The sequence below is a fragment of the Staurois parvus genome, unplaced genomic scaffold (genome assembly GCF_062004578.1).
Source record: "Staurois parvus isolate SC_StPar_1 unplaced genomic scaffold, SC_StPar_1.0 ptg000172l, whole genome shotgun sequence".
Taxonomy (NCBI): Eukaryota; Metazoa; Chordata; class Amphibia; order Anura; family Ranidae; genus Staurois; species Staurois parvus.
The window spans coordinates 4,267,122-4,291,570 of NW_028317968.1; the positions used below are offsets into that span (position 1 = coordinate 4,267,122).

General features: G+C 40.6%; 1 protein-coding gene across 1 annotated transcript in view; it reads left to right on the forward strand.

The window, feature by feature from the left end:
• The window catches only part of MMP28 (matrix metallopeptidase 28), a 99,720-nt gene that overhangs the window by 45,130 nt on the left and 30,141 nt on the right, over positions 1-24,449 (forward strand). The window contains exon 3 of the mRNA XM_089676597.1: positions 9,071-9,237. Within this exon, the coding sequence (XP_089532723.1) occupies positions 9,071-9,237 (167 nt within the window). The remainder of the gene's footprint in view (positions 1-9,070; positions 9,238-24,449) is intronic.

Genomic DNA, 24,449 nt, shown 5'->3' on the forward strand with positions numbered 1-24,449 from the left:
GTTCTTCAGTCCCTGAGCAGCAGATCCCTGCTTGTCATAGTGTTTTCATAAGCTTTTATATTTGCACAAAGGAAATGTACACCTAGTGAATTGTCTATGACCATAATTTATGGCTGTTAGTTTGAAATTATAATCCACAGTTTTTTGCTCAGGCAAGGGAGTAGCTTCTGGCATTTAAAAAAACACAAATGTTGTAATTGTCAGCTTTTATTTGTAAATGGGTGTTTTTTTTGTGAAAACATTTGAGTCCCAAAATAATTCTGGATATATTTTAGGCAGTTTTTACATTATGTGGCCTCTAGGCCAATGATGCTCATGAACCAGTGATGTAAGAGGGATTTTATTCGTCACAGCAATGCGTGAAATTTTGAAAAGCCAGTAGGGCCCAGGCCTAGAAAATTAAACTAGTGGGAACATCATTTGAATTTGAACTACCTGCAAACATAATGCAGACCGTGCCCTGGCATTAGGAGATTGTTAGGGCTCGTTCACACTAGGCTGTTTTGCCAACGCTTGCCAAACGCCCCTATAGCGTTTGGCAAGCGTTGGTCCGGCGTTTGCGGAGTGTTTTTTAACGCTCGGCAAACGCTCCGCAAACGCCGCATGCGCGGTTTAGCGGCGGTTGCTAGGCGTTTGGCGAGCGTTAATAACGCCCCACAAACGCCTATAATGCAGTTTGAGTGGTGTTACCGCTCCGCAAACGCCCCGCAACCGCCCCGCAACCGCCGGCCGGGCGTTTGCGGAGCGGCACCATAGACGAGAATAGGAGGCTTCAAAGCCTCCTGACTCGACCAGAGGCGTTCGTTTTGCCGCGACGCAACGCGACGCAAACGCTCCCGTTAGAACAGCACCATGTGCTGTAATGTGCAGAATTGGCAGAGGCGTTTGGGAAGCGGTAAAAACGCTTACCAAACGCCTCTCTGCCGCCTGCACACAAGGCTAGTGTGAACGTAGCCTTAAAGTGAACTACTAATACACCGCAATATTTGTTACTTATTTTGAGTTTATTGGAAAATGTGTTCTACTATCAGTGGTGAAATATAACTGTGCTACACACTTTCCCAAAGGCCCAGTTATTACTCTGTTGGGTGCTACCGTTTTGCTTCTCACACAATATGTAGAAGGTATATCTAGGCTGTTAAAACAACCACATCAAAGACACCTTTTATTCCTCCAGAATCCTGTGGGATTAGCTAGAGATAAAAATTATAATTTAGTCACTTTTGACAAAAAAAATCACACTTTGCATATCAGTAACATCACAGTTTTGCATGAAAAAATTTAAAAATTATTGTGAGCTGCTAAACTAAATACAAATTCCAAATAGTAAATACAGTAAATGAGATTGTGAATCGCTCACACCATACCCATACAAATGTGTTACATATAACAAATTTACAATCTAGTCCCGCGCTCTTGCAGATGTTTTAAGTTGTTTTATTGATAGTGGAGTGCGGCACTAATTTTCATGTTATCACAATTTTGCATATTTTAGGTAAATCATGGGTGTGACGTCCATCAATAAAGCTGATTATGAAGATGCTACTATGTTTAGGTGCTTGGGGAACAGAAAGGTTTAGATTAAGTGGTCCTATGTAATTTAGGGTCTGGGTCAGCAGGCTTTTCATATAACAGACACCCTCTCATTTCTATCATTCTACAACTGAATTGCTAGCAGAGAATGGTGAAGGAAACTGTCCTCATTTTCCTAGTGGCTTGGTTCTCTTATGTGAAGCTAGAACAGAGAGATCAGACAGGAAATGTCTCAGCAGGCTTCAAAACTATCTCACTGCTCAGGGATACAGATCAGCCAAACAAGTTAGACATTCCCTGCATCCATCACATAACCAGTTTCAGCATTGGAGATGAATGGCAAAGCCGGAGACTGCAGTTGTAATAATTCTTACTGATTACTGCTTAAAAGAGAAGTATGGCCAAAACTTTTTAGGCCATACTTCATTCTGGGGTCACAGGAGTGCTCTTGCTTTTGCTCTTCTGTGACCCAGAATTGTGGTGGTGGATCTGTTCCAGGCTCTGAAAGGATGCCAACATTGTTGGGATCCACCCAGCTGCCTAATTGACAGCTTCCCATATGGAAGAAAAATATATTTGTAATATATTTTTTTAAATATTCTTTCCAAATATATTGACATGTATTTGAAATACTACAATTTTGGCCATATTCAATATATTTATCTATGTGTATTTGTGTGTGTGTGTATGTATATGTATGTATATGTATGTATGTATATATATATATAATTTTTTTTTTTTTTTGAAATGCGTTTTTATTACAAAATATATGAAAAATGTTTTTAAAAATACATAAAATTTTAAAAATACATTAAAATATACTGTATGTCTTTCAAAATACAAATCTACATTTACATTACAGGTATATGTAAAAGTATATGTTAAAATTACTTTTTTATATGTTAAAAAAAATCTGAAGAATATATTTAAAAAATATATATTTTTACAAATATTTTTCATATATTTTGTAATATATAAAAAATGCATTTCAACATATATTTTTACATATATTTGTAAATGCATTCAAAAAATGTAGATTTGTATTCTTATAGACATACATTATATTTGAAAATGTGTATTTTTTAAAATGTTTCATATATTTTGTAATATCCCATTTCAACATACAGTATGTGTGTGTATATACAGTATATATATGTGTGTATGTATATGTGTGTGTGTGTGTGTGTGTATATATGTATGTATATGTGTATATATATATATATATATATATATATATATATATATATATATATTGAATATGGCCAAAAGTGTAGAATTTTAAATATATGTCAATATATTTGGGAAGAGTATTTTTCAAATATATTTAAAATATATTTTTCTTCCATGTGGGTTACTCTGCCTCTCGCCTCGTGGCTGAGAGTTGGAGCCGGCTGCACCTGTCCCCTTTCCTGCCAGGCGCTCCTGTTAACGCTGCAGGAGCAGAGTGGAGAGCGGTATATTCTGAGCAGACTGAGAACTAAGCGATCAGCAGTTATGTGATCACTCAGTTCTCCATCTTCGAGCTGACATGGGAGAGAGTGGGTAATGGAACCATTTTAAACTGAACTCCAGGCAGACAGCGACATAAAAAGATTGTTTTATCTTCTAAAGGATTTTATTTCATACAATGCTAGGAATTAGGCTCGGTTCACACTTGTCTGGGTCTCGCGTGCTGCATTTGCTGCTGTTGAATGGGTTACTCTACTTGCAGGAAAAGGTCCCCAACCCTGTTTTCAAAATGCGGTTTTGTGCACCTGAAAATGCGCCTTGTCTTCCAATGCTTGGGGTGCCCCAACACGTCTGTTAAAGCATAACATGTTTTGCCTGAGGCAGGGGCGGACTGACAACTCATGGGGCCCCTGGGCAATAGGGGATCATGGGGCCCTTGTGTCCTTGCCCAAACTCAAAAAAGCCTATGAAAAAGGTACCAGGGGCATCTCATGGGGCCTCTTACTGACCCCGGGCCCTTGGGCAGTGCCCGAGTTTCTAAATGGTCAGTCCGCCCCTGTGCCTGACCCACAAATGTGTGAACCAAGCCTTACTTAGCTCAACCACACAGCACAGCTCTGTTTGGCAGGGCAGGAGACCTGGTGTTTTCTGCTGTAGTTAGGTAGCACTTACAGGTCCTGTCTCTTTCCCAGCCTGTTACTGGGAAGAGCAGAATACTGGGCTCATCTCTCTCCTTCAATCATCAAGCTTATAAGCAGCATTATTTCAGAATAAAGGAACTCTATTTATTATGCTTTTAAGAGCTCACAAATACTTTGACTTTTTTAAAAGCGGTGTTCATTGTATAACTTTTCTACGGTGCAAGCACATTAGCATGCATTATATATGGCGATACATAAAATAGATTTTAAAAAACACATATACAGCACAACTTGTTTATTACTATACATTTAAAATATATTCTTTACATATATCAAAATTATATCCATTTTGGTTATTTCCTGATATTTGAGGCCCTAAAATGAGTTTGCTGGAAGTGTTTGTCCGATATTCTCATGGTGTGTACAGGGCTTAAGATTTTCTGCTGCATTTCTATTTCTCTCCATCTTTTTTTTTTACTTTGTCTATATTACATTATTTAACATGTCATTACCTCTATTTTTTCGCCTGTGCTTGATCCCTGCCAATCACTCCTACAACTTTTCCACATTCCAGCTACCCTGTAGAAAAGCCATGTTTGCACTTTTTTTTTTTTTTTTTGCTCAGGGCACTACTAACTTAATCTTTTAGAATCTTATAAATAAACTATCTAGTGATTTGGAATTCCCCTTAATGTAGATTCATTATGTATTCTTCACTTTCGGCTGTCCTGTGTATGTGTAACAGCTACATAGCTCTGATTGTTTAAACAGTCACCAACAAGCAACACTACCCAATAAGGATTTAAATGAAAGCTCTTATTTTTCCTAATAAAGCCCAGCTGCAGGCAAAACTTACACAGTTAAGGGAACCCTCTTTTCCTGCAGTTCTGCTGCCCTGATTTTTGTAGTTCTAGGAGTCGCATCTATGTGTAACAGGAGGCTGGTTTGTGATACAGCGCAACTGAAGACTAGGAAATAAATACATCAGATTGACTGCACAGGTGTATACTAGCCATTAAACATCTTAAGCCATCCAACATCTTGGAGTGGTCTCAGTCTGAGGGAACAAGTAACAATAATGCAAGTTTGTGTTTCCCTTTTTGTTAATGATGGTAAGTCCCTAGTCACACCATTGCGAATTGCCATGCAATTTGATCATTTCAAATCGAATGACAAGTTCCCCCCCCCTATTGTTCTCAATGTAAGCGGTCAAATCAGTGCGACCGATTTTGAAAGTAGTTCATTCACTACTTTTTGCATGTGACTTGCATAGACATCTGTACATGAAGTTGCAAAGATGTCTTCCAAGTCGCACTGACATCAGACTTTGAAATCGTGGGAATTCAAGTGAAGTTGCACGATTTCAAAGTCAGATTTGGTCTGAACGAGCCTAATCTGTAGTCAAAAAATGACCGTTTTCATATAGTAATACAAGAACTAATGTTCCCTACTGTACATTTACTCATAATTTATTAAATTTAGAATTCTTTTCTAAAGCGAAGATCTTGTGCTGGTTCTATTGTGTGCATTTTATTCACTAAATAGTTTGCACTGTGCACATAGAGTTTAGCCCAGGGCAAAGAACAGCTGCCATTAATTTGGCACAATAAAAGGGCATTCTTTGACCAGCTGTGTGTGAGGGAAGAGACTCGGCCACATGAAGATTTGATAACTGCCAAGGGATGTAGGAGGAAAGATGTATTTTTCTGGCTGGCAGACTTGTTTACTACACTTCTGTTGAAGAAATTAAATTATAAATATACATGCAATTATGATCTCAGTCTCATGGGGTTACTTGCAATTTTTTATTTTTTTAAATTAAAAACTTTTGTTCCACCCTCATCAGACACTCAAGATACCTTCTGAACTATACTAAGTCCTATATAACCCATGTGAGGAAAGCAGTTTTTCTGGTTATATCTTCTGGGAAAAAAACGCTGCATACCCTTACCTTCTCTATCTCAGCAGATCATCTCGAAATAGGAAACTACTAAGTTCACATCTCAAGATGCTTGGTGAACCCTCCAACAGAGTTCGCTGCACACTAAGCATGCCATCATTAGCAAATCTTGGAGGGAGATTCATTAATTTGATTATAAATTTGCTAAATGCAACATTGCACATCCTACTTACTGTATATCTACTTGGTATTGCACTGCCCAACTATTTCAGCCTTTTGGCAAGATGCTGTTTCTTACAGATGTAATGCCCTCTAGGTTAGTTTGGTAGATTAGCCTGGGGATGAGTCAGCCTGGGAGTGAGGTAGTGAGGTTACCTCAGAACAGGCTGAGAGGCTCTAACAGGTCAGGGCTTCTGGAGCCCTCCCACCTTTCCAGAAACCTGAGAGATTTCTAGAGCAGGAGAGGGGAGGAATCCCATATCTGCATGTTTGGGGAACCTTGGCCAATCCCCTGGCAGGAGGCAGGGCATGGTGACCAGGGCAACCCACAAATGTGGCAGGGCCTGGGGGGAGGTGGACAGTGTCGGGTGGAAGATGGATTGAGAGAGGCTGAAGTGAGGAGCCTGGGAGGGGGAACCTACCTACAGGCAGGTCACTGTAGAAGAGGATCTTCACTGCGTCAGTGTCTCCTGGGGAGGACAGCCTGTGGAGCAGGGAAGGAGCCAGCCTAGAATAAGGCCTGTAGGCAGCCACCATCCCACTAAGCTAACAGGAGAGGACAGTGTGAGTACTCTTACACCCCCCTGGGCCAAATAATGGGAGAGGGCAGTCAGGTGCAAGATCCAACTAGCTTCTCATCTGGGACTGTTCTAAATTGACAGCTCTAGGGCCCCCCTTGCCCAGGGAGCTCAGGCAGCTGGGTGAGGAATCATCCAAGGTCTGAGGAGGTAAACTAGAAAGCTTGTAGTGCTCTTTACATTTTTGTACATAGTCGCTACATAGTCGTTCCTTGGGCATCCCATATACCCCTAGACCCCATTCAAGTTCAACCCCTTAATGAAAAAAAACTAAAACACAAAACCAAGCTCGAAGACTGTTTGCTGACTCCTGTGCGCAAGGTGTGGAAAATGCCTGTTGCTTGGCCATGTAAAACATGGGAGCACCCAATTCATATCCAGTGGCCCCTAAGGTGGTAGTGCTACACATGAGTAAAGCCACTGGTATCCTCAGGCCATTGTGCCCTTCCATCCGCCATGTACTGTATATTGTGAAAATGAACTGAAGAGCCATGTGTTTAAACAGATGGGAAATTTTATGTTTTCTGCTGTCAAGAAGACCATTCTGGTGCATTTGCTGTCCATTAGCCCCCAAATGAGAAGGTCTTCAGGAAACTTCATTCCACCTAATGTTGATAGACAAAACTAACACCGTGACACAGAAATCCTTCCACAATGAGAAATAATACAGAAAAAGTAAAGGGTACATTGGCCATACATACTGTTGGTAGAGAAACCCAATTTAGGATTTGTTTAGAGGGAGTAGTGGAATCTGATTTTTGGTCTCATTCGAGCTTGTTGATGTAGTGTGTTGGCTAGGCTGGTAAATGTTAAACCCCAAACTGATATAATTGTTATAAATACAGATGGTATCATTTTAGCATGTTTTTGACTATGTACACTCTTGAAACATAAAAAAATAAATGTTACTAAAGTCATCCTTCATATACACGTCATGTGACCAAAGGTTTGTAGACACTTGACATCTGTGGACACCCCTCCAAATAATTACATTTCACTGTGTCTCTTAAATGATGCTGTTAATGCTGCCGAATACAAATACATTTTTGGACAATTGTGTGCTTCCAACTTGTGGCAGCAGCTTGCAGATGGCCTTTTTCTATTCAAGTGCTTTAGTACATGATGATGATTTGGTGAGTGTGTATGGAAGAGCACGAACTGTCTGCGCAGATCCTTTATCACCTTTGGGATGAATTGAAATGCCAATTGTGAACCAGGCTTTCGCAACCAAAATCAGTACAGGCCTTACAAGAGCTCTTATGGCTCAATCAGCACAAATTTCCAAACTCATTTTAGTATCTTGTGGAAAGCTAAACCAGAAGAGTGGAGGGTGTTATGCTAATATAGGTGTGATGGCCAAGTGTCTGTACTTTTTCAATTCATGAGGTTTATAAACAGCATAATGGCGTAAAGTTTGCAAAGTGTTCACATTGCAGTACAGTAATCTTTTACTATCTCTGATGATCTTAGGCACAAAATTAGTAGGAACTCAAAATTTAAAGTTGTTTTTTTGTTTGTGAGTACGGTAATAAGCTTCCTAATCATGATACAAGTTATGCACAAAATACCATGTAATAAATATATTAATTTAAAAGAAGGCATCTTTTGATGCCTAAAGTGTTCATAAACCCTGGACCCTGCATTCACTATATCTGGTCTCCCACAGTACATAGAACATGGAAATGCAATTATTTTAGTAAATATTAATTGCTAAATACCTTTTCTCAGCAGTTAGAGCAATCTTGTGGCTTCTATCAGTGTTCAGCCAAGCACTAGCTAAAGCTTCCAGGAGGAGTTTTCTTTCTGCTCTGAGAATGCAAAACCCCTGACCTCTGTTTGACAAGTGCTGATTGGCCTTGTGCTGATCACATGCACTCTCCCAAGAAAAAAAAAAAACTCTCTAGCAATTCACACCAAACTGAGCATGTGGAAAATGCCCACGGTTCAGTCTGTCTTATCAGGAGATAAGAGGTGGTCGCTTGAACAAGGGGAGGAACAGAGCAGTAAGGATCAAATGGCTTTTTTTACACAATGCAGATGATTAACCCCTTAGGTTCCACAGTAAGTATAACAAGCATGCTTTACTGCATATACAGGTTGATTTTACTGTTTTGTGTTTAGTAACACTTTAAATTATTTGGGCATAAATGTCTAACACCCTTGCCAGTTAGTTTATTATGTAAATCCAGCCGTGACTATATAATAATAATAATATTATTATTATTATGATACAGGATGGAGATATATATATATATATATATATATATATATTGGAATTTTTATGACTGGTTTGCCATTGTAGATCTAAATATATGAAAAAACCCTCTTGAATGGTATGAAAGCAAAAACTCTTGATTGGTTCTGAATGGATAACATGAGCGATAAAGAAATCTAATTATAAATGATTACCTTACCATAGTTTTGGTCATTTTATGCCTTGACCTCCTGTATAGTCTGGATATTTGTTTAGTTATGTGTGTAACCATATCTGACAACTGACTATCCAAACTGTCCAAATTTGCTGATGTGTGATGAGCACAGTGGGTGAATGATATTCTATGTAAGGATTGTCCTAAAATTCAAGGTTTTTCTGTGTGTAATGATCAGTTTTTAATTGCTTGTTGAAACAAATGCTCTTTTATCAGCATCAACACCTAACACCATTGCAGACCACATGGTTACTTGATCATTTAACATTGTGTGCTTTGAAATTGCTAATCTAGCTGGTTAAATACATTGATATGTTGCAGAGACTTCCAGCGATCATCTCACCTTCCAGTCACTGGACACCTGGATGAAGCTACAGTACATCAAATGCACTTACCACGATGTGGAATGAAAGATGACAGTGAAACAAAATGGCTGTTTAATAGACCACTTTATGTAAACCAGCGCAGGAAACGCTATGCAACAAAAAGTGAGTTATTACATATATAATAAACAGAACAAGTATATGGAATATTAGTGTACATTTTTCTGCACAGAGCAAATCTAAAATAATAAAATTTCTATTTCTTTTTAATGTAACCAAGATGCATATGCAGTCCAATATCAGCAGTGTATTACATGATAATCATTTTACCACTGTGTTTTTACTGTACACAATGTATTTTACCGCTGCTTTAAACTCAGGGATTCTCCCCGTTGTAATAAAAATGAACAGTTGCTCTCTGTAGCAATAATGAGCATTATTCCATAGAAATCTAACAGTCTATTTATATGAATGTTACCACAGTGTAGTTCTGTCCTTTTGATATATTAATTGCATTGAAAATCAGAAATTATGACTGCCAATACTTGTAAATAATGATTAAGGAAAGTGCTGTCACACGAAGGTTTTTTATTTAAAACAGTTGTGACTTTTTTAATGCTGAATTTTGTTAAATGCTCATGGGGATCTCAAGGGGAAACTCTAATTTAGCACTAGAAGAACAAAACTTCTATTCACAAAACTCTGCCTTCCTCCAGTAGTGTTGAGCACCAAATGTACCCAGCATCAGTTAAGTACCACTGCCTCCTCATATACAATGAGTTCCCGATGTCTAGAAGAGTGCACTTTTGATGGTAGATTAGGTGGCATTTATTGAGAGTAATGACAAGTACATCAAGTCTTTTCAGGAGAAAAGACTCTCCCTTCAGGGCTGTTGCTGCACGCTATTACCTCCCTGAAGGTATTCCCGAGTGTAGCTCGGGTAAAGTTTCAGCATCACAAGTGGTAACCCCGAGCTACACTCGGGAATACCCTGCAGCGTTGCTCCGGGATCTCTTCTTCACTTACCTTGTCCTTCGCTCCTGCGATTGTTCCCCCTGCAGTGTCCCCGGCCATGTCCTCCGGCCGATGCCGGCATCTGCCTTCCGGATTCCGTTCCCTGCGACGTCAGGATGTACGGGGACGGAACGGCGGGAAATTTAAAAATGTCAAAAAGTGACATTCACTAAATACACTAAAATCACATAATAAAACATTACTGTATCAAACCATTTCACATACATTTTGTCCCTAGTGCTTTGTCCTGTGCCCTGCCTGCATTTTTACTGTTCTTTCTGCCTGAAAACTGAGAAATGTCCATGGCATCCAAAAAGCGTCCCTTTAGGTCAAAAGTGGTTTTAGACCAGCTAGAGAACAGCAATAGTAAATTTGAACCACTTGTAGAATTTAGTGGGGAAATTCATGCACCGTTAAGGAGATATTTACTGTAAATGTTTAGCAGCCGGTAATGTCACCAGTGCTTGCGCACTGCGTTCTCAATGGATGGCATGTCTTCCTTTGAGAGAGCTGTGCCACAGCTATGACTCCTGGGTGAAGATGGATTTCCTGTCAGTGGTGACAGAATGCCACTGGAAGGATCCGTGTTTCAGGGAAGTCTGTTATAATGTGTTAGTATGTAGTGCATACTAGCACATTATGGCGTTTACCCTGTGGAACCAGATTGTGTTTTTTTTTTTTTTTTTTTCGTTTTTGTTTATTCTATTTACTACTGCTTTAACCTCTTCTAGACCACCCTATAGCAGAAATACTGCTACAGGTTGGCACAGATGTGCAAAATCACGTGTATGTATGCGTGATTTCGCATTTCGGGGTAGGGGGTGAGCACCCTACCCGTGCCACCATTCAATCAACGGGTCCCGGCCGGTGATTACTAATTAGCGCCCGGTGATTACCAAGGATCTCCGACGGGAAGGAGAACTGTTTTCTTTACTAACAGTTCTCCAGCCATCCAAAGTAGTGTGCTTACAGTGAAGCACACAGACACTGCCTCATAATAAAACACTCCCTGCAAGCAGTTAACCCTTTGATCGCCCTCATGTTAACCCCTTCCTGCCCAGTGCCATTAATACAGTGTCAGTGCTTTTTTTTTTTTTTCCCAGCACTGATCACTGTATTGGTGTCGCTGGGGATGTCCGCGACACCAAGTCAGTTTCCTCCAGTGTCAGAATGTCCGCCACCATTTCTAGTAAAAATGTTTTTAAAATATTCCAGTGTATATATACCGTCATTTGTAAACGTTATAACTTTCACGTAAACCAATTAATTTACACGTATTGGAATTTTTTTAGCAAAGACATATAGCAGAATAGATTTTGGCCTAAATTTATGACAAAATGTGATTTAAAAAAAAAAAATGTATTGGACGTTTAATAGCAAAAAGTCCAAAATATGTATTTTTTTTCCTCAAAATTGTTGGTCTTTTTTTTTTTTTTTTATAGTGCAAAAATAAAAAACACACAAGTGATCAAATACCTCCAAAAAAAGCTCAATTTCTGGGGAAAAAAGAATGTAAATTTAATTTGGGTGCAGCGTTGCATGACCGCGCAATTGTCAGTTAAAGTAACGCAGCGCCGTAACGCACAAAATGGCCTGATCAGGAAAGGGGGTAAATCCTCAGAAGGGAAAGTGATTAAGTAGCATGACCCATGTTGTGTAGAAGCCCAAACCCCAGTTAAGTAACTCTGTCCAGCCATAAACAATATAGCTTCTGCCTATGAAAGAGTTCTCTAACAAATTATGCTTTCAGCCTTCATATTCTGTCTTGTAAAAACGGCTAACAATATGTCTTTTCACAATGGAAATTAAATCTGGAGTTGCATATTTTTAAACCAAGAACCACAACTGAGACACTACCCTGCTGGAGTTCTATGTGGTCATTGTCCTTGAAGCATGTCTGATTGAAGTGACCTTCATGGACTGGATTAAAAAGAAAAAAAAACAAAAAACACATTCCCATTTTCAGTGACCTTTTTGCCAGTTTCAACAATTCTTCCCTTTACCATTTCACCATTTATGTAATGAAAAACGAGAAGCAGAAAATCCCAATTTCAGACATGGTGACATCTTGACCTTCCCAGCCAAGTTTACATCACATTCCAGTATGCTGAACAACATGGGGCTAATTAATTCACCAGAACATAAGAGCCTACACAAAGTTTCCTCTGATGAAATATCCTATAAACATTCAATTAAATTCAGAATTGGTCAAAAATTCTAGTAACTCATGTCAGACATATCTCTCAATAAATTGACTTCCAAGCCCCAGTGTTTAATTTTTACTAATGGGGTGATTCACAATTGGGTTAATTTTACTATTGAGTAATTCACAAAGTTAAATAAGCTATTGAAACTGCATTTGTTTTTTTTCTCTTTAAAATGTTAAATACAAGACATTATCATCGATTCAAAATTAGATTTTTTTGAAAACCATTTAATTGTAAAAATTAGAAAATGATTCACATTTTTGGAAATATCACATTTTAATGAATAGAACATTACCTTTTTTTTACAGGTCTAAGACTGAGTAAACATTAAGCTCTCTGCGTATTTGTTGATTTAAAGTCATTTCAAGAGAGCTTCTTGTGATAACACAGTATAATCTTTCAGCACTCTGTAGATGAGCAATACACACCCACAAAATTGCTATCCTTGTTTCGTGCATCAAAATGTTTTGAATGTATTCATATGTGTATTAGAATCTGGGCAGCACAGTGGCTAAATGGTTAGCACTTCAGCCTGGCAGTACTAGGGTCATTGGTTTGAATCCCAGCCACGGCACCACCTGCCTGGAGTTTGCATGTTCTCCCTGTGCCTGTGTGGGTTTCCTCCGGGTACTCCAATTTCCTCCCATGCTCCAAAGACATGCTGGTAGGTTCATTGAATCCTGTCTAAATTGGCCCTAGTATGTATGAATGTGAGTTAGGGTCCTTAGATTGTACGCCCCTTGAGGGTTAGGGACTGATGTGAATGTACAATATATATGTAAAGTGCTGCGTAAATTGGCAGCGCAATAGAAGTATCTGAAATAAATAAATACTTATAAGATGCTTCTGGGACCTTGGTTGCATTCCAACCATGTCTTTAATAAATTTGGTGAATCAGGTCATACTCTTGTGCATGGTGATCTTTCATGGTAGGGGACAGCAGGAGCACAATCAGAAAAATAATTCATATAGTCATTCACATAGCCATTTCCTTTGTGATTATATCTCATACCCGCTTCTGATATATATATATATATATATATATATATACACACACACACACAACACTGGGTATATAAAAGAATTGCCCCCTTTATAATAATCACATGTTGTTGCTTTGCAGCCTGAAATGAAGACAGACACAGTTTTTGTTTTATCTAGCTGTATAACATCCAAGTGAAAGACACCAACATGTTAGAAAACTGTAAAAAAAAAAAAAAAAAAGAATCCCTGGGTTGGGAAAAAGATCCTCTCCCTCCCTTCCATGTCAGTATTTTGTTGAACCACCTTTTGCTTTAATTCCAGCCTTTAGTCTGTTGGGATATGTCTCTACTTCCTTTTTTTTCATTGAAGCTTGGATCCACATATACATATAATCATACAACCGCAATCTCCAGCAGAGTGTGGTGTTTTATCAACAATTTACAGCTTTACAATGTAAAAAGGGTACATAGTCATGTATACCGAAGATATAAACATAGATTCCAAACCACAACATTTTCCACATCCGCTTTTTTGAAAAAAAGACAAACTGGGAGAAAACAAAAAGAAAAAAAAAAATAGCACTACATATAAAACCAAAATAATCTAACAAAAACCAGCCTTCCACTGAGCTGAACTCTTTAGGGTGAAACCCCCTCAGCTCATCCATGCACAATATAGTAGATAGAAATGCTAATTCAACATCTGTTAGAAACAAATTTTTACCATATGTATACATCTATATCCCTCATTCCCATGTCTCTACTAACTTTGCACATCTAGACTTTGCAATATTTGCCCACTCTTCTTTGTAGAACTACTCAAGCTGAGTTAAATTTGTTGGTGACCATTTGTGGATTGCCATCTTCCAATCATTCATTGGGGTTTAAGTCTGGGCTCTGACTAGTCCATGGAAGGACATTCACCTTTTTCTCCTTCAAGCACTGTGTGGTCATTTTTGCTGTGTGCTTTGTGTCATTGTCATGTTGTCATTGACAACTTTGTCACAGAGGGCAGTAGATTTTCTTCAAGATTGTGACGATATTTTGCTCCATCCATTTTTCCTTCTATCATGACAAGTGCTCCAGTCCTTGCTGCAGAGAAACATCACCATAACAGGATATTACCACCTCCATGCTTTACTGTAGGATTGGTGTTATTTGGATGGTAAGCTGTATTGGATTTCCCCCAGATATATCATTTAGTGTTGAGGCCAAATAATTCAGTTGTCGTCTCATCTGACCATAACACCTTTTTCCATGTGGCCTCAGAATCTTCAAAAAAGCTCAGTCATGACTGCATGTGGCCTTTCTTGAGGAGTGGCTTTTTTCTTGCAACCCTCCCATACAAACCACATTCGTGGAGAATTTGTGACATTGTTGTCACATGCACACAATGATTACTCTTTGTCATAAATTCCTGCAACTGCTTCAGAGTTACTGTAGACCTCTTGGTAGTCTCTCTGACCAGTTTCCTCCTGGCTCTTTCATCCAGTTTGGAGCGACGTCCTGATCCAAGGGAGGGTCTGTGTTAATACCTTTCACTTCTTAATAATCTATTTCATTGTGCTTCTAGGCATTGATAAAGTCTTTTGAATTTTTTTTGGATCCAGCTCCTGGCTTGTACCTGGCCACAACTTTTTCCCGGAGATCTTTTGACAGTGCTTTGCCACCCATAGTTGATTGTTTGCTTCAGTTGCATTACCAGGGACTGAAATGCTCCAGGAAAGCTGTGTGTGTGTGTGTGTGTGTATGTGTGTATGTGTGTATATATATATATATATAATTTTTTTTCTTTTAATTTGCCTAGAACATGACTTGATGCCAAGCACATCATGCTGTGAATAATGGAGGTGTGCTATGATGTCTGATGAGGTGGTGTGTGGAGTTTTTTTTTACAAAGTACTTATGTATTCATATCGTGTTTCTGTGCATTGAAGCAAGTTTTGATAGGTAGCCCATTGATTTTGTTTTGTTTTTGCAGTGGGGGAAATGTATCAAGACTGAAGCAGACAGGACATGGAGCTGCTGTGCAGGACTACCAATCGGCTTCCATCTTCAGGTTGCTCGGTTTGAAAATTAAACCTAAAAGCTGATTGGCTGTCGAGCACAGCTGCTCCAGATTCTGTCTGTTCTAGGTTTGTTAAATTTCCTTCAATGAGCTGTAATACACAGAGAATTTGCATCTGGGTGTTGCAGTACATTGCACTGCAGATGTGAGTTGTGGTGCATTTGACGATGAAAAGCAACACACCACAACACAAATATGCAGTGCTATTCTGTAACAAGCTTTCTAATGCACATTGTGATATAAGCAAGCATAAATGCTTTACTTATCTATCTTTAATAGAAACATGCCAACTGCAGACATTATCAACATTCCAATGTTCTTCAGCATAATTCCAATTTTAGGCTGCTTTCACACTGATCTGTTTTTCTTCCACTTTTTGTGTTAAAAAAAAAAAGAGCAGAAGGAAAACATGAACATGTATTCCTATGGAACTCTTCACACTGATCCGTTGTGGGTCCGGTGTGTTTTTTAAAATCTTGCTTGCTGCATTTTTTGTGCAGGTTTGGTGTGGTAAAAAAAAACTACACCAAAAATGCACCTTCCCATTGAAATCAATGGAAAATGCTGCAAAATGCATCAAAAACACACCCGTGTTGCATGTCCTGTAAAAAAATGCACCTCAAACATGGTAAAAAGACATATGCATTTTTTCCCATGTTTTTTGCCATGGATCAGTGCGAAAGTAAACAAATTGGTAAACCAGTATTCATGACATTCCAATTCTCGCTTGTACTCTTAAAATGCTCTATAACTCTTTTAAAATGTAACTCTAGTTAGAAAATTAGGTACTGCTAGAACACTTCATGCTGTCCCCATTTTGCAGCCATAACTATGTAAAATATTAACCACTTGTTCTCTGGAACGTTTTACCCCCTTCATGACCAGACCATTTTTTGCTATTCAGCACTATGCTACTTTCACTAGCAATTGCAACACTGTACCTGAATGAAATTTATATTTTTTTCTTTCAAATAGAGCTTTCTTTTGGTGGTGTTTGATCACCATTGGGTTTTTTTTAATTTTTTTGCTATGTAAATGAAAAAAAAAACCTGAAAATGTTGAAAACATTTCTACTTTCTGTTTATAAATTTCCAATAAAATCTAATTTCTTTGTAAATTTAGGCAAAATGTATTCTGCTACACATCTTTGTTAAAAAAAAAAAAATAATAATAATCCCAGTGTACATTCATTGATTTGTGTGAAAGTGATCGCATCTACAAACTATGGTATATACTGTATATTTGAAAATAAATCAATCCTGAGGTACTGAAGGCCTACCTTATATCTTGAAGAAATTAAAATGCCCCCTAAATGATCCCTTTTTGGAAAGTAGACAGTCTGAGGTATTTAGAAAGAGGCATGGTGAGTTTTTTGAAGCTATAATTTTTTTGTCACAATATTTTTGAAAAATATTTTAAAAATTAAGAAGTTAAACTGTGTGGTTTTTTTTTGTTTTGTTTTGTTTTTTTCCCCACAATTTTTTTTTTATATACATACTCTCACCAGTGCAGTACAGCGTTGTCATATATGACTGGTGTGGCAGTGATCAGGGACACTGAATAAAAAAAAGTTTAAAATGTATTTATTTATTTTTAACATACTCTCACCATTCAATTTTTTAAAACATTAAAAAATGTTTCTTCTATTTTTGCTTTGTTTTTTTTCTACATAGTTTCATCAGGTAGTTCCATGTCTGTACTACTTTGATTGCAGTTACTATGTTGATAACTGTAACAACAATGTTTTAATGGGTTACATTCATAACTGTGATTAATATTGTGTGCTGTGATTGGCCCACAGCTAAAATATGGTACAGGGTGCTGTGGTTGACCCAGTTACCGTGTGATTGCTGTGGGTCAATCACAGCATCACTCTACAGGAATCACAGCTGTTCGAATGACATTCATTCATAACAGCTTTGTTAACATTGTGATCTATGTGATCACCTGATTCCTGTGCTGCTCAAAGCCGCCGGGTACCAGGAGTTGTAATCCACTGTGTCTGGTGGACACAGCAGTCAAGGCAGCGATGTGGTGTGCTAGGATGGATCACGTACATGTACGTGATCCAGCCTGCCCATGCTGCCCTCCTGCACTAATTGCATTGTGGGCGGACAGCAACTACCGTATTGTTCGTTCCATAAGACGCACCTGACCATAAGACGCACCTAGGTTTTAGAGGCAGAAAACAGGAAAAAAAATTCTGAACTAATGGACTGCAGACATAGTACAGGAGATGACCAGAGACTGCGGACAGCACAGGGATGACCAGAGACTGTGGACACAGTACAGGAGATGACCAGACACTGCGGACATAGTACAGGAGATGACCAGAGACTGCGGACACAGTACAGGAGATGACCAGAGACTGCGGACACAGCACAGGAGATGACCAGAGACTGCGGACAGTGCAGGGGATGACCAGAGACTGCGGACAGTGCAGGGGATGATCAGAGACTGCTGACACAGTGCAGGAGATGACCAGAGACTGCGGACACAGTACAGGAGATGACCAGAGACTGCGGACAGCACAGAGATGACCAGAGACTGCGGACAGCACAGGGATGACCAGAGACTGCGGACAGCACAGGGAAGACCAGAGACTGCGGACAGCACAGGGATGACCAGAGACTGCGGACAGCACAGGGATGACCAGAGACTGCGGACAGCACAGGGATGACCAGAGACTGCGGACAGCACAGGGATGACCAGAGACTGCGGACAGCACAGGGATGACCAGAGACTGCGGACAGCACAGGGATGACCAGAGACTGCGGACAGCACAGGGATGACCAGAGACTGCGGACAGCACAGGGATGACCAGAGACTGCGGACAGCACAGGGATGACCAGAGACTGCGGACAGCACAGGGATGACCAGAGACTGCGGACAGCACAGGGATGACCAGAGACTGCGGACAGCACAGGGATGACCAGAGACTGCGGACAGCACAGGGATGACCAGAGACTGCGGACAGCACAGGGATGACCAGAGACTGCGGACAGTACAGGAGATGACCAGAGACTGCGGACAGTACAGAGATGACTGCTGACCTTTGGGGGGGGTGGGGGAGCGGGTACCTGAATTTGACAGGTACCCGCTCTTACTTCCGCGGAGTTGTTCATTGACCTTACCTGTTCCTCTATCCAGCCGCGCGCTGTCTTCCCGGCTTCTGTAGTGTCGGTGCTCGGCATGACAGCCGGGTGCCCAGTGCGCATGAGCGAGAAGCACTTGCGCTTTGTGATTTGTCCGGCGGCTTCTGGGATCTGTCATGTTTCCCAGGTACCGCCTTACCATTCACAAAAAGCACCGCTTCTTGCGCATGCGCACTTGGCACCCGGCTCTCAAGCCCAGCGCCCACACTACAGAAGCCGGGAAGACAGCGCGGCGCTGGATAGAGGAACAGGTAAGGTCAATGAACAACTCCGCGGAAGTAAGAACGGGTACCTGTCCAATTCAGGTACCCACTCCCCACCTTCCCAAAGGTCAGCAGTCATCTCCATAAGGTCCCGCTGCAGAGCTGAGCGGTCGGCCCGGTATTCTGACATGGCGGCGGTGGAAATACCGGACTGGCAGCTCCATATTCGCTCCATAAGACGCACTGACATTTTCCCCCCTTTTTTGGGGGGAAAAAAGTGCGTCTTATGGAGCGAAAAATTTGGTAATTAAAAATAAGTGCCTATACTATTTAAAATCCAGTAATACACTGTCTCACCCTTCTGCATATGCAAGATTTGCTACTGCTCAGAGGTTCTGGGCTATAGCAAAATGGCAGCCTCCAGGAGGAGGAAACCAGAACAATACTGGAGGCAATTTACAACACACACTAGTTTTGGTAGCATAATTATTAATCTGGAATGTATGTTCCTTCCTAAAGAACATTATTTTTGATTAGGTTGGTTTGGGTAAAGTTCTGCTTTAATTGTCATCCTGGTAGGTTAATTGGATCCTGTCTAAATTGTCCCTAGTATGTGTATGTATGAATGTAAGTTAGGGACCTTAGATTGTACACCCCTTGAGAGTTAGGGACTGATGTGAATGTATAATATATATGTAAAGTGCTGCGTAAATTTATAGCGCTATATAAGTACCTGAAATAAATAAATTGTAAGAAAATCATAGACAGAACCTTATCTGATATATATTAACATTTGTCATCTGGGCAGCTGGAAGTAATGAAGGACATAAAGGCAAGAACATTCTATAAGTTACCTACAGCCCGTACCAGGAAACAGATTGGTTTCAGATTGTCCCATGGGCAGTTCACAGTTTTAAACCGAGTGAATTGTTGTTACAGGGTGACTCTTGGTGACCTTAGGATCAAATGTCAAAGCAATCATTAATTAAAGGGTAGTTTCAAATAGCTGTTTCTATCTATCCTCCAGATGTTGCCCTATATTCAGATGGTTTCAACATATTGTAGCACACTAGACATGAACAATCCTGCTACTTGTAGCTATGAAAAAAATGAAAAATGAAAACCAATGGGCAGAGTGACTGTGTCTCAGTGCCATCAAAATTTTACACTATATATGTGTACTTCATGCTAAAGAGTCAAGCAAAAAGAGTGGATCCAAACATAATTAATAGAGCTTAACTTGAGTTCATGGAAAGTTTCATATGATGCCCGATTGCTTTATTCCTCGGCATTCTTATGTCCAGTGCAGGGCTATGGTCCCTGCAAACGTCTTGACGATGTCAGAGGACCTTAGACCACTGAAGTGTAGGGAAGCCTGCAGGATCAGATAAATTAAAGCTCTTTGCAAAGGCCCCTAGACATAAATGAGCAGGTAACCCGTTCAATGTGGGCACAGCCCCACAGCAACAAAGAATTTTTAGCTTTCCTGGAGTTCAGCTTTAAGTAACACCTTACAGGTCTTGTCCTTTCCCTAGCCTGTGACCGAACATATAAAGGAGAAGCTTCAGACTGATTTTTATTTATTTATTTTATTTATCATTATTATACAGTATTTATAAAGCGCCAACACTTCGCTCAGCGCTGTACATTACAAAGGGAGACAGAACATGCGACAGTACAATAACAATACAATGTGATACACGAGGGGTTCGAGGGCCCTGCTCCTTCGAGCATACAATCTAGGAGGGGGGGGATAGTGGTACAGGAGGAGATAGCTGTGGGGAATGGAGTGGTAGGAAGATTGGAGGAGGTCGGGGTGGGGTAGGCTTCCCTGAAGAGGTGGGTTTTCAGGGTGCACCTAAATGAGAGGAGAGTAGGTGATAGTCTGATGGATTGGGGTAGGGCGTTCCAGAGGATGGGTGACGCCCTGGAGAAGTCCTGGAAGTGGGCATGGGAGGAGGAGACCAGGGAACTAGAGAGAAGGAGGTCTTGAGAGGAGCGGAGTGTGCGTGTTGGGTGGTACTTGGATATTAGGTCAGTGATGTAGTTTGGGGCAGTATGATGGACAGCTTTGTACGTCAGTGTTAGGATTTTGAATTTGATCCGTTGCGCAATCGGAAGCCAGTGGAGGGATTGGCAGAGGGGGGTGGCGAAAACAGAGCGGTTGGTGAGGTCAATGAGTCTGGCTGCCGTATTCAGGATCGACTGAAGCGGGGATAGTCTGCGGTGAGGCAGGCCAGTGAGGAGGGAGTTGCAGTAATCGAGTCGTGATATGATGAGGGAGTGGATGAGCTGTTTAGTGGTTTCTGGGGTTAGGAACGTGCGGATTTTGGTGATGTTGTGGAGGTGGAGTCTGCATGAGTTTGTTAGTGATTGGACTTGGGGCTGGAAGGATTGGAGTCCAGAATGACACCAAGTACTCTGGCCTGCGGGGCGGGCCTGATAGTGGCATTGTTGGACGTGATGGAGAAGTCAGCGGGGGGTGGGGTCCGGGCTGGGGGGAAGACTAGGAGCTCGGTTTTGGAGAGGTTCAGTTTAAGGAAGTGGAACGACATCCAGTCTTATATGTCATTTAGTAAGTTTGTGATTCGGGCGGAGATTGCAGGGGTGAGGCGGGGGGTAGAGAGATAGATTTGTGTGTTGTCGGCATAGAGTTGGTAGTTGAAGTTCAGGTAGTTTTTTTCAGGTACTTATATAGCGCTGTCAACTTACGCAGCGCTTTACATATATATATATTGTACATTCACATCGGCCCCTAACTCTCAAGCGAAGTACAATCTAAGGTCCCTAACTTACATTCATACATACACATACTAGGGCCTATTTAGACAGAATCCAATTAACCTACCAGCATGTCTTTGGAGTCTGGGAGGAAACCGGAGTACCCGGAGGAAACCCACACAGGCACAGGGAGAACATGCAAACTCCAGGCAGGTGGTGCTGTTGCTCGGATTTGAACCAACGACCCTAGTACTGCCAGGCGGAAGTGCTAACCATTTAGCCACTGTGCTGCCCACACATAAGTCCATCTGTCTGTCACTCTGCTCTTTCCTTCCGTGAGCATGCTCCATGTACTGCAACACAACTGATTGGCTCTTTCAGTTACATTTCCTTTATCTAGTCTGTGCTCCTCTGTACAAGGACTGCAAAAGGCTCACACTGTCAAAATCGGCTACAGTGTTTACATGTAAACTAAGGATGCATTAAGTTATGTTTTTTAACCGCTTTCCCGACGCCCTATAGCAGAAATACTGCTACAGGGCGGCAGGGGTGCGCAAAATCATGTGTAAATATATGTGATTTTGCATTTCTGGGTAGGGGGCGTGCACCCTATCCGCGCCGCCATTCGCGGCCTTGACTGTCAATCACTGGGTTCCGGCCGGTGATTACTCGCTGGCACCCGGTGATCGCCGAGTATTACTGACGGGGGAGAGAACTGTATGTAAACGAGCAGGGCCCTCCTAACCCTCTTGTATTGAACTGTATTGTTGCTGTATTGTCTCCCTTTATATTGTAAAGCGCTGAGCAAACTGTTGGCGCTATATAAATCCTGTATAATAATAATACAGATCTCTCCCCTGTCAGCTCCTGCACACTGCTTTGCATGGCTCGGTATAGCAGAGCCATACAAAGCAGTGTGCTTACAGTGGAAAGCGCGCACACACAGCCTCATGGTAAAACACACACAGCGCACAGTTAACCCTTTTATTACCCCAGATGTTAACCCCTTCCTGCCCAATGCCATTAGTACAGTGTCAGTTCTTTTTATTAGCACTGATCACTGTATTGGTATCACTGGGGATGTCAGTGACACCAAGTCAGTTCCCCCCAGTCTCAGATTGCCCTCCGCAGTCCCACTATAAGTCACTGATTGCCACCATTACTAGTAAAAAAAAAAAAATTTCCAGTATATATACCGCCATTTATAAACACTATAACTTTTATGTAAACCAATTAATTTACACGTATTGGGATATTGTAGCAGAATACATTTTGGCCTTACATTTATGTCGAAATTAGATTTTAAAATTTTTTTTTACTTGACATGTTTAATAGCAAAAGGTCAAAAATATAGTGTTTTTTTTTCCCTCAAAATTGTCGGTCTTTTTTTGTTTATAGCGCAAAAAATAGAAAGTGATCAAATACCACCAAAAGAAAGCTCTATTTGTGGGGAAAAAAGGACATAAATTTTATTTGGGTGCAGCTTTGCATGACTGCGCAATTGTCACTTAACGTAATGCAGCTCTGTAACACAAAAAATGGTCTGGTCGGGAAGGGGGGGAAATCTTCTGGAGGGCAAGTGGTAATATCTGCCTGGACATGACCGTTAATCAAGTGATTTATATGATTGCCTACTTGTTGAGAAACCTAAAACCCTACTAGAGGTTAAAACAGCAGATAAGAGATGGGAAAATCAATTGTTTTTTAAGTAGTTAGAGGAGTAGTTCTGTTTGGGCCCCTTGACCTCAAGATTAACTTCCCCCCTATACATCTCCTGCAGCTAGTGAACCAGGTTGCTAAGGATTATAAATGTTTTATGTTTATTCATTCTAACATCATAGCAATGTACAGACTGTTCTTTTTTGTTGTTTTTTTTGTTTTTTCGCAACTGTGTGTAAAAACAAGTTGAAGCATTTGAGGTTTGGAAGTCTGATTATGCTACACTGGCTTTCCACCACCTGCTTTCATCATAGAAACATCTTGTCCAAACCTGAGCAGAGCAAACCCTACGGCTTAGGCTGAGAACACTCAAAAATGCTGGGAATTTTATCTGAAGAGCTGAAAGGATTGCAGGGGTTTGAGTGATTAATGGGTACTGATTATTGGTGTGTGCAAAGGGATTCAGAGGCTGCACAATCCTAGTCTGAGATTACTCAGCCTAATGCTATGTTAGGATATTTGACAGGTAAACACAACGCATGAATTTCTATTGTGCGTCTTGCCAATCCTGACGTTCTTTCCAGGCTGTTGTGCAAGAGACATTGTCACTTGCATACTGAAGTACATAGTGGGGTTGGTTTACTAAAGGAGTAAAGAGTTCACTTTTCTTGCATACAAGTGGATGGTTTAAGTTACACAGCTTCACCTTATTAACTAAGTAATAGTTCACCTTGGAAAGTTAAGACTTACTTTGCTGAGTGAATAGTTTCTACTCTTTTAATAAATCAGGGTGGTAATAGACAGGCACTTGTCTCATAAGTGTGGATTCATACCAGGGCCGGATCTAGCCAGTCTGATGTGGGGGTGCAGCAAAAAATGTCAGAGGGGCAGAGGATGGGAAGTCAGCAGGGCAGTGTACAAGGGGTCAGCAATCTATAGGGCAGTGTATAGAGGCCATTAGTTTGTAGAGCAGTGTACAGTTGTCAGCAGGGAGGAAGATGAGGGCCAGTAAGTGAGGCAGTGTGTAAAGATTAGTAGTACTGTGGGTGAGGCTGAGGTCAGTAGTAAGTGATGCAGTGGACAAATTTTACCTAACAGTGGGAGGGGCTTAAAGGGGATGATTAAACAAAATCTGTACAATTTTTCAGGTATCTACCAAAACATATTCAAGTTATAGTTATATAATTGATATGGGCTGAAAGTGCACACTCTCAGGTTTAATTTGAGGGTATGTACATCCAAATTGGAGGAAGGGTTTAGGAATTACAGCTCTTAGAGTAGCCATCCCCCTTTTTCAAGGGACCAAAGTAACTGGCCAACTGAATATATTCATAAATAAAATGTTCATTTTTAATATTTTGAGAATC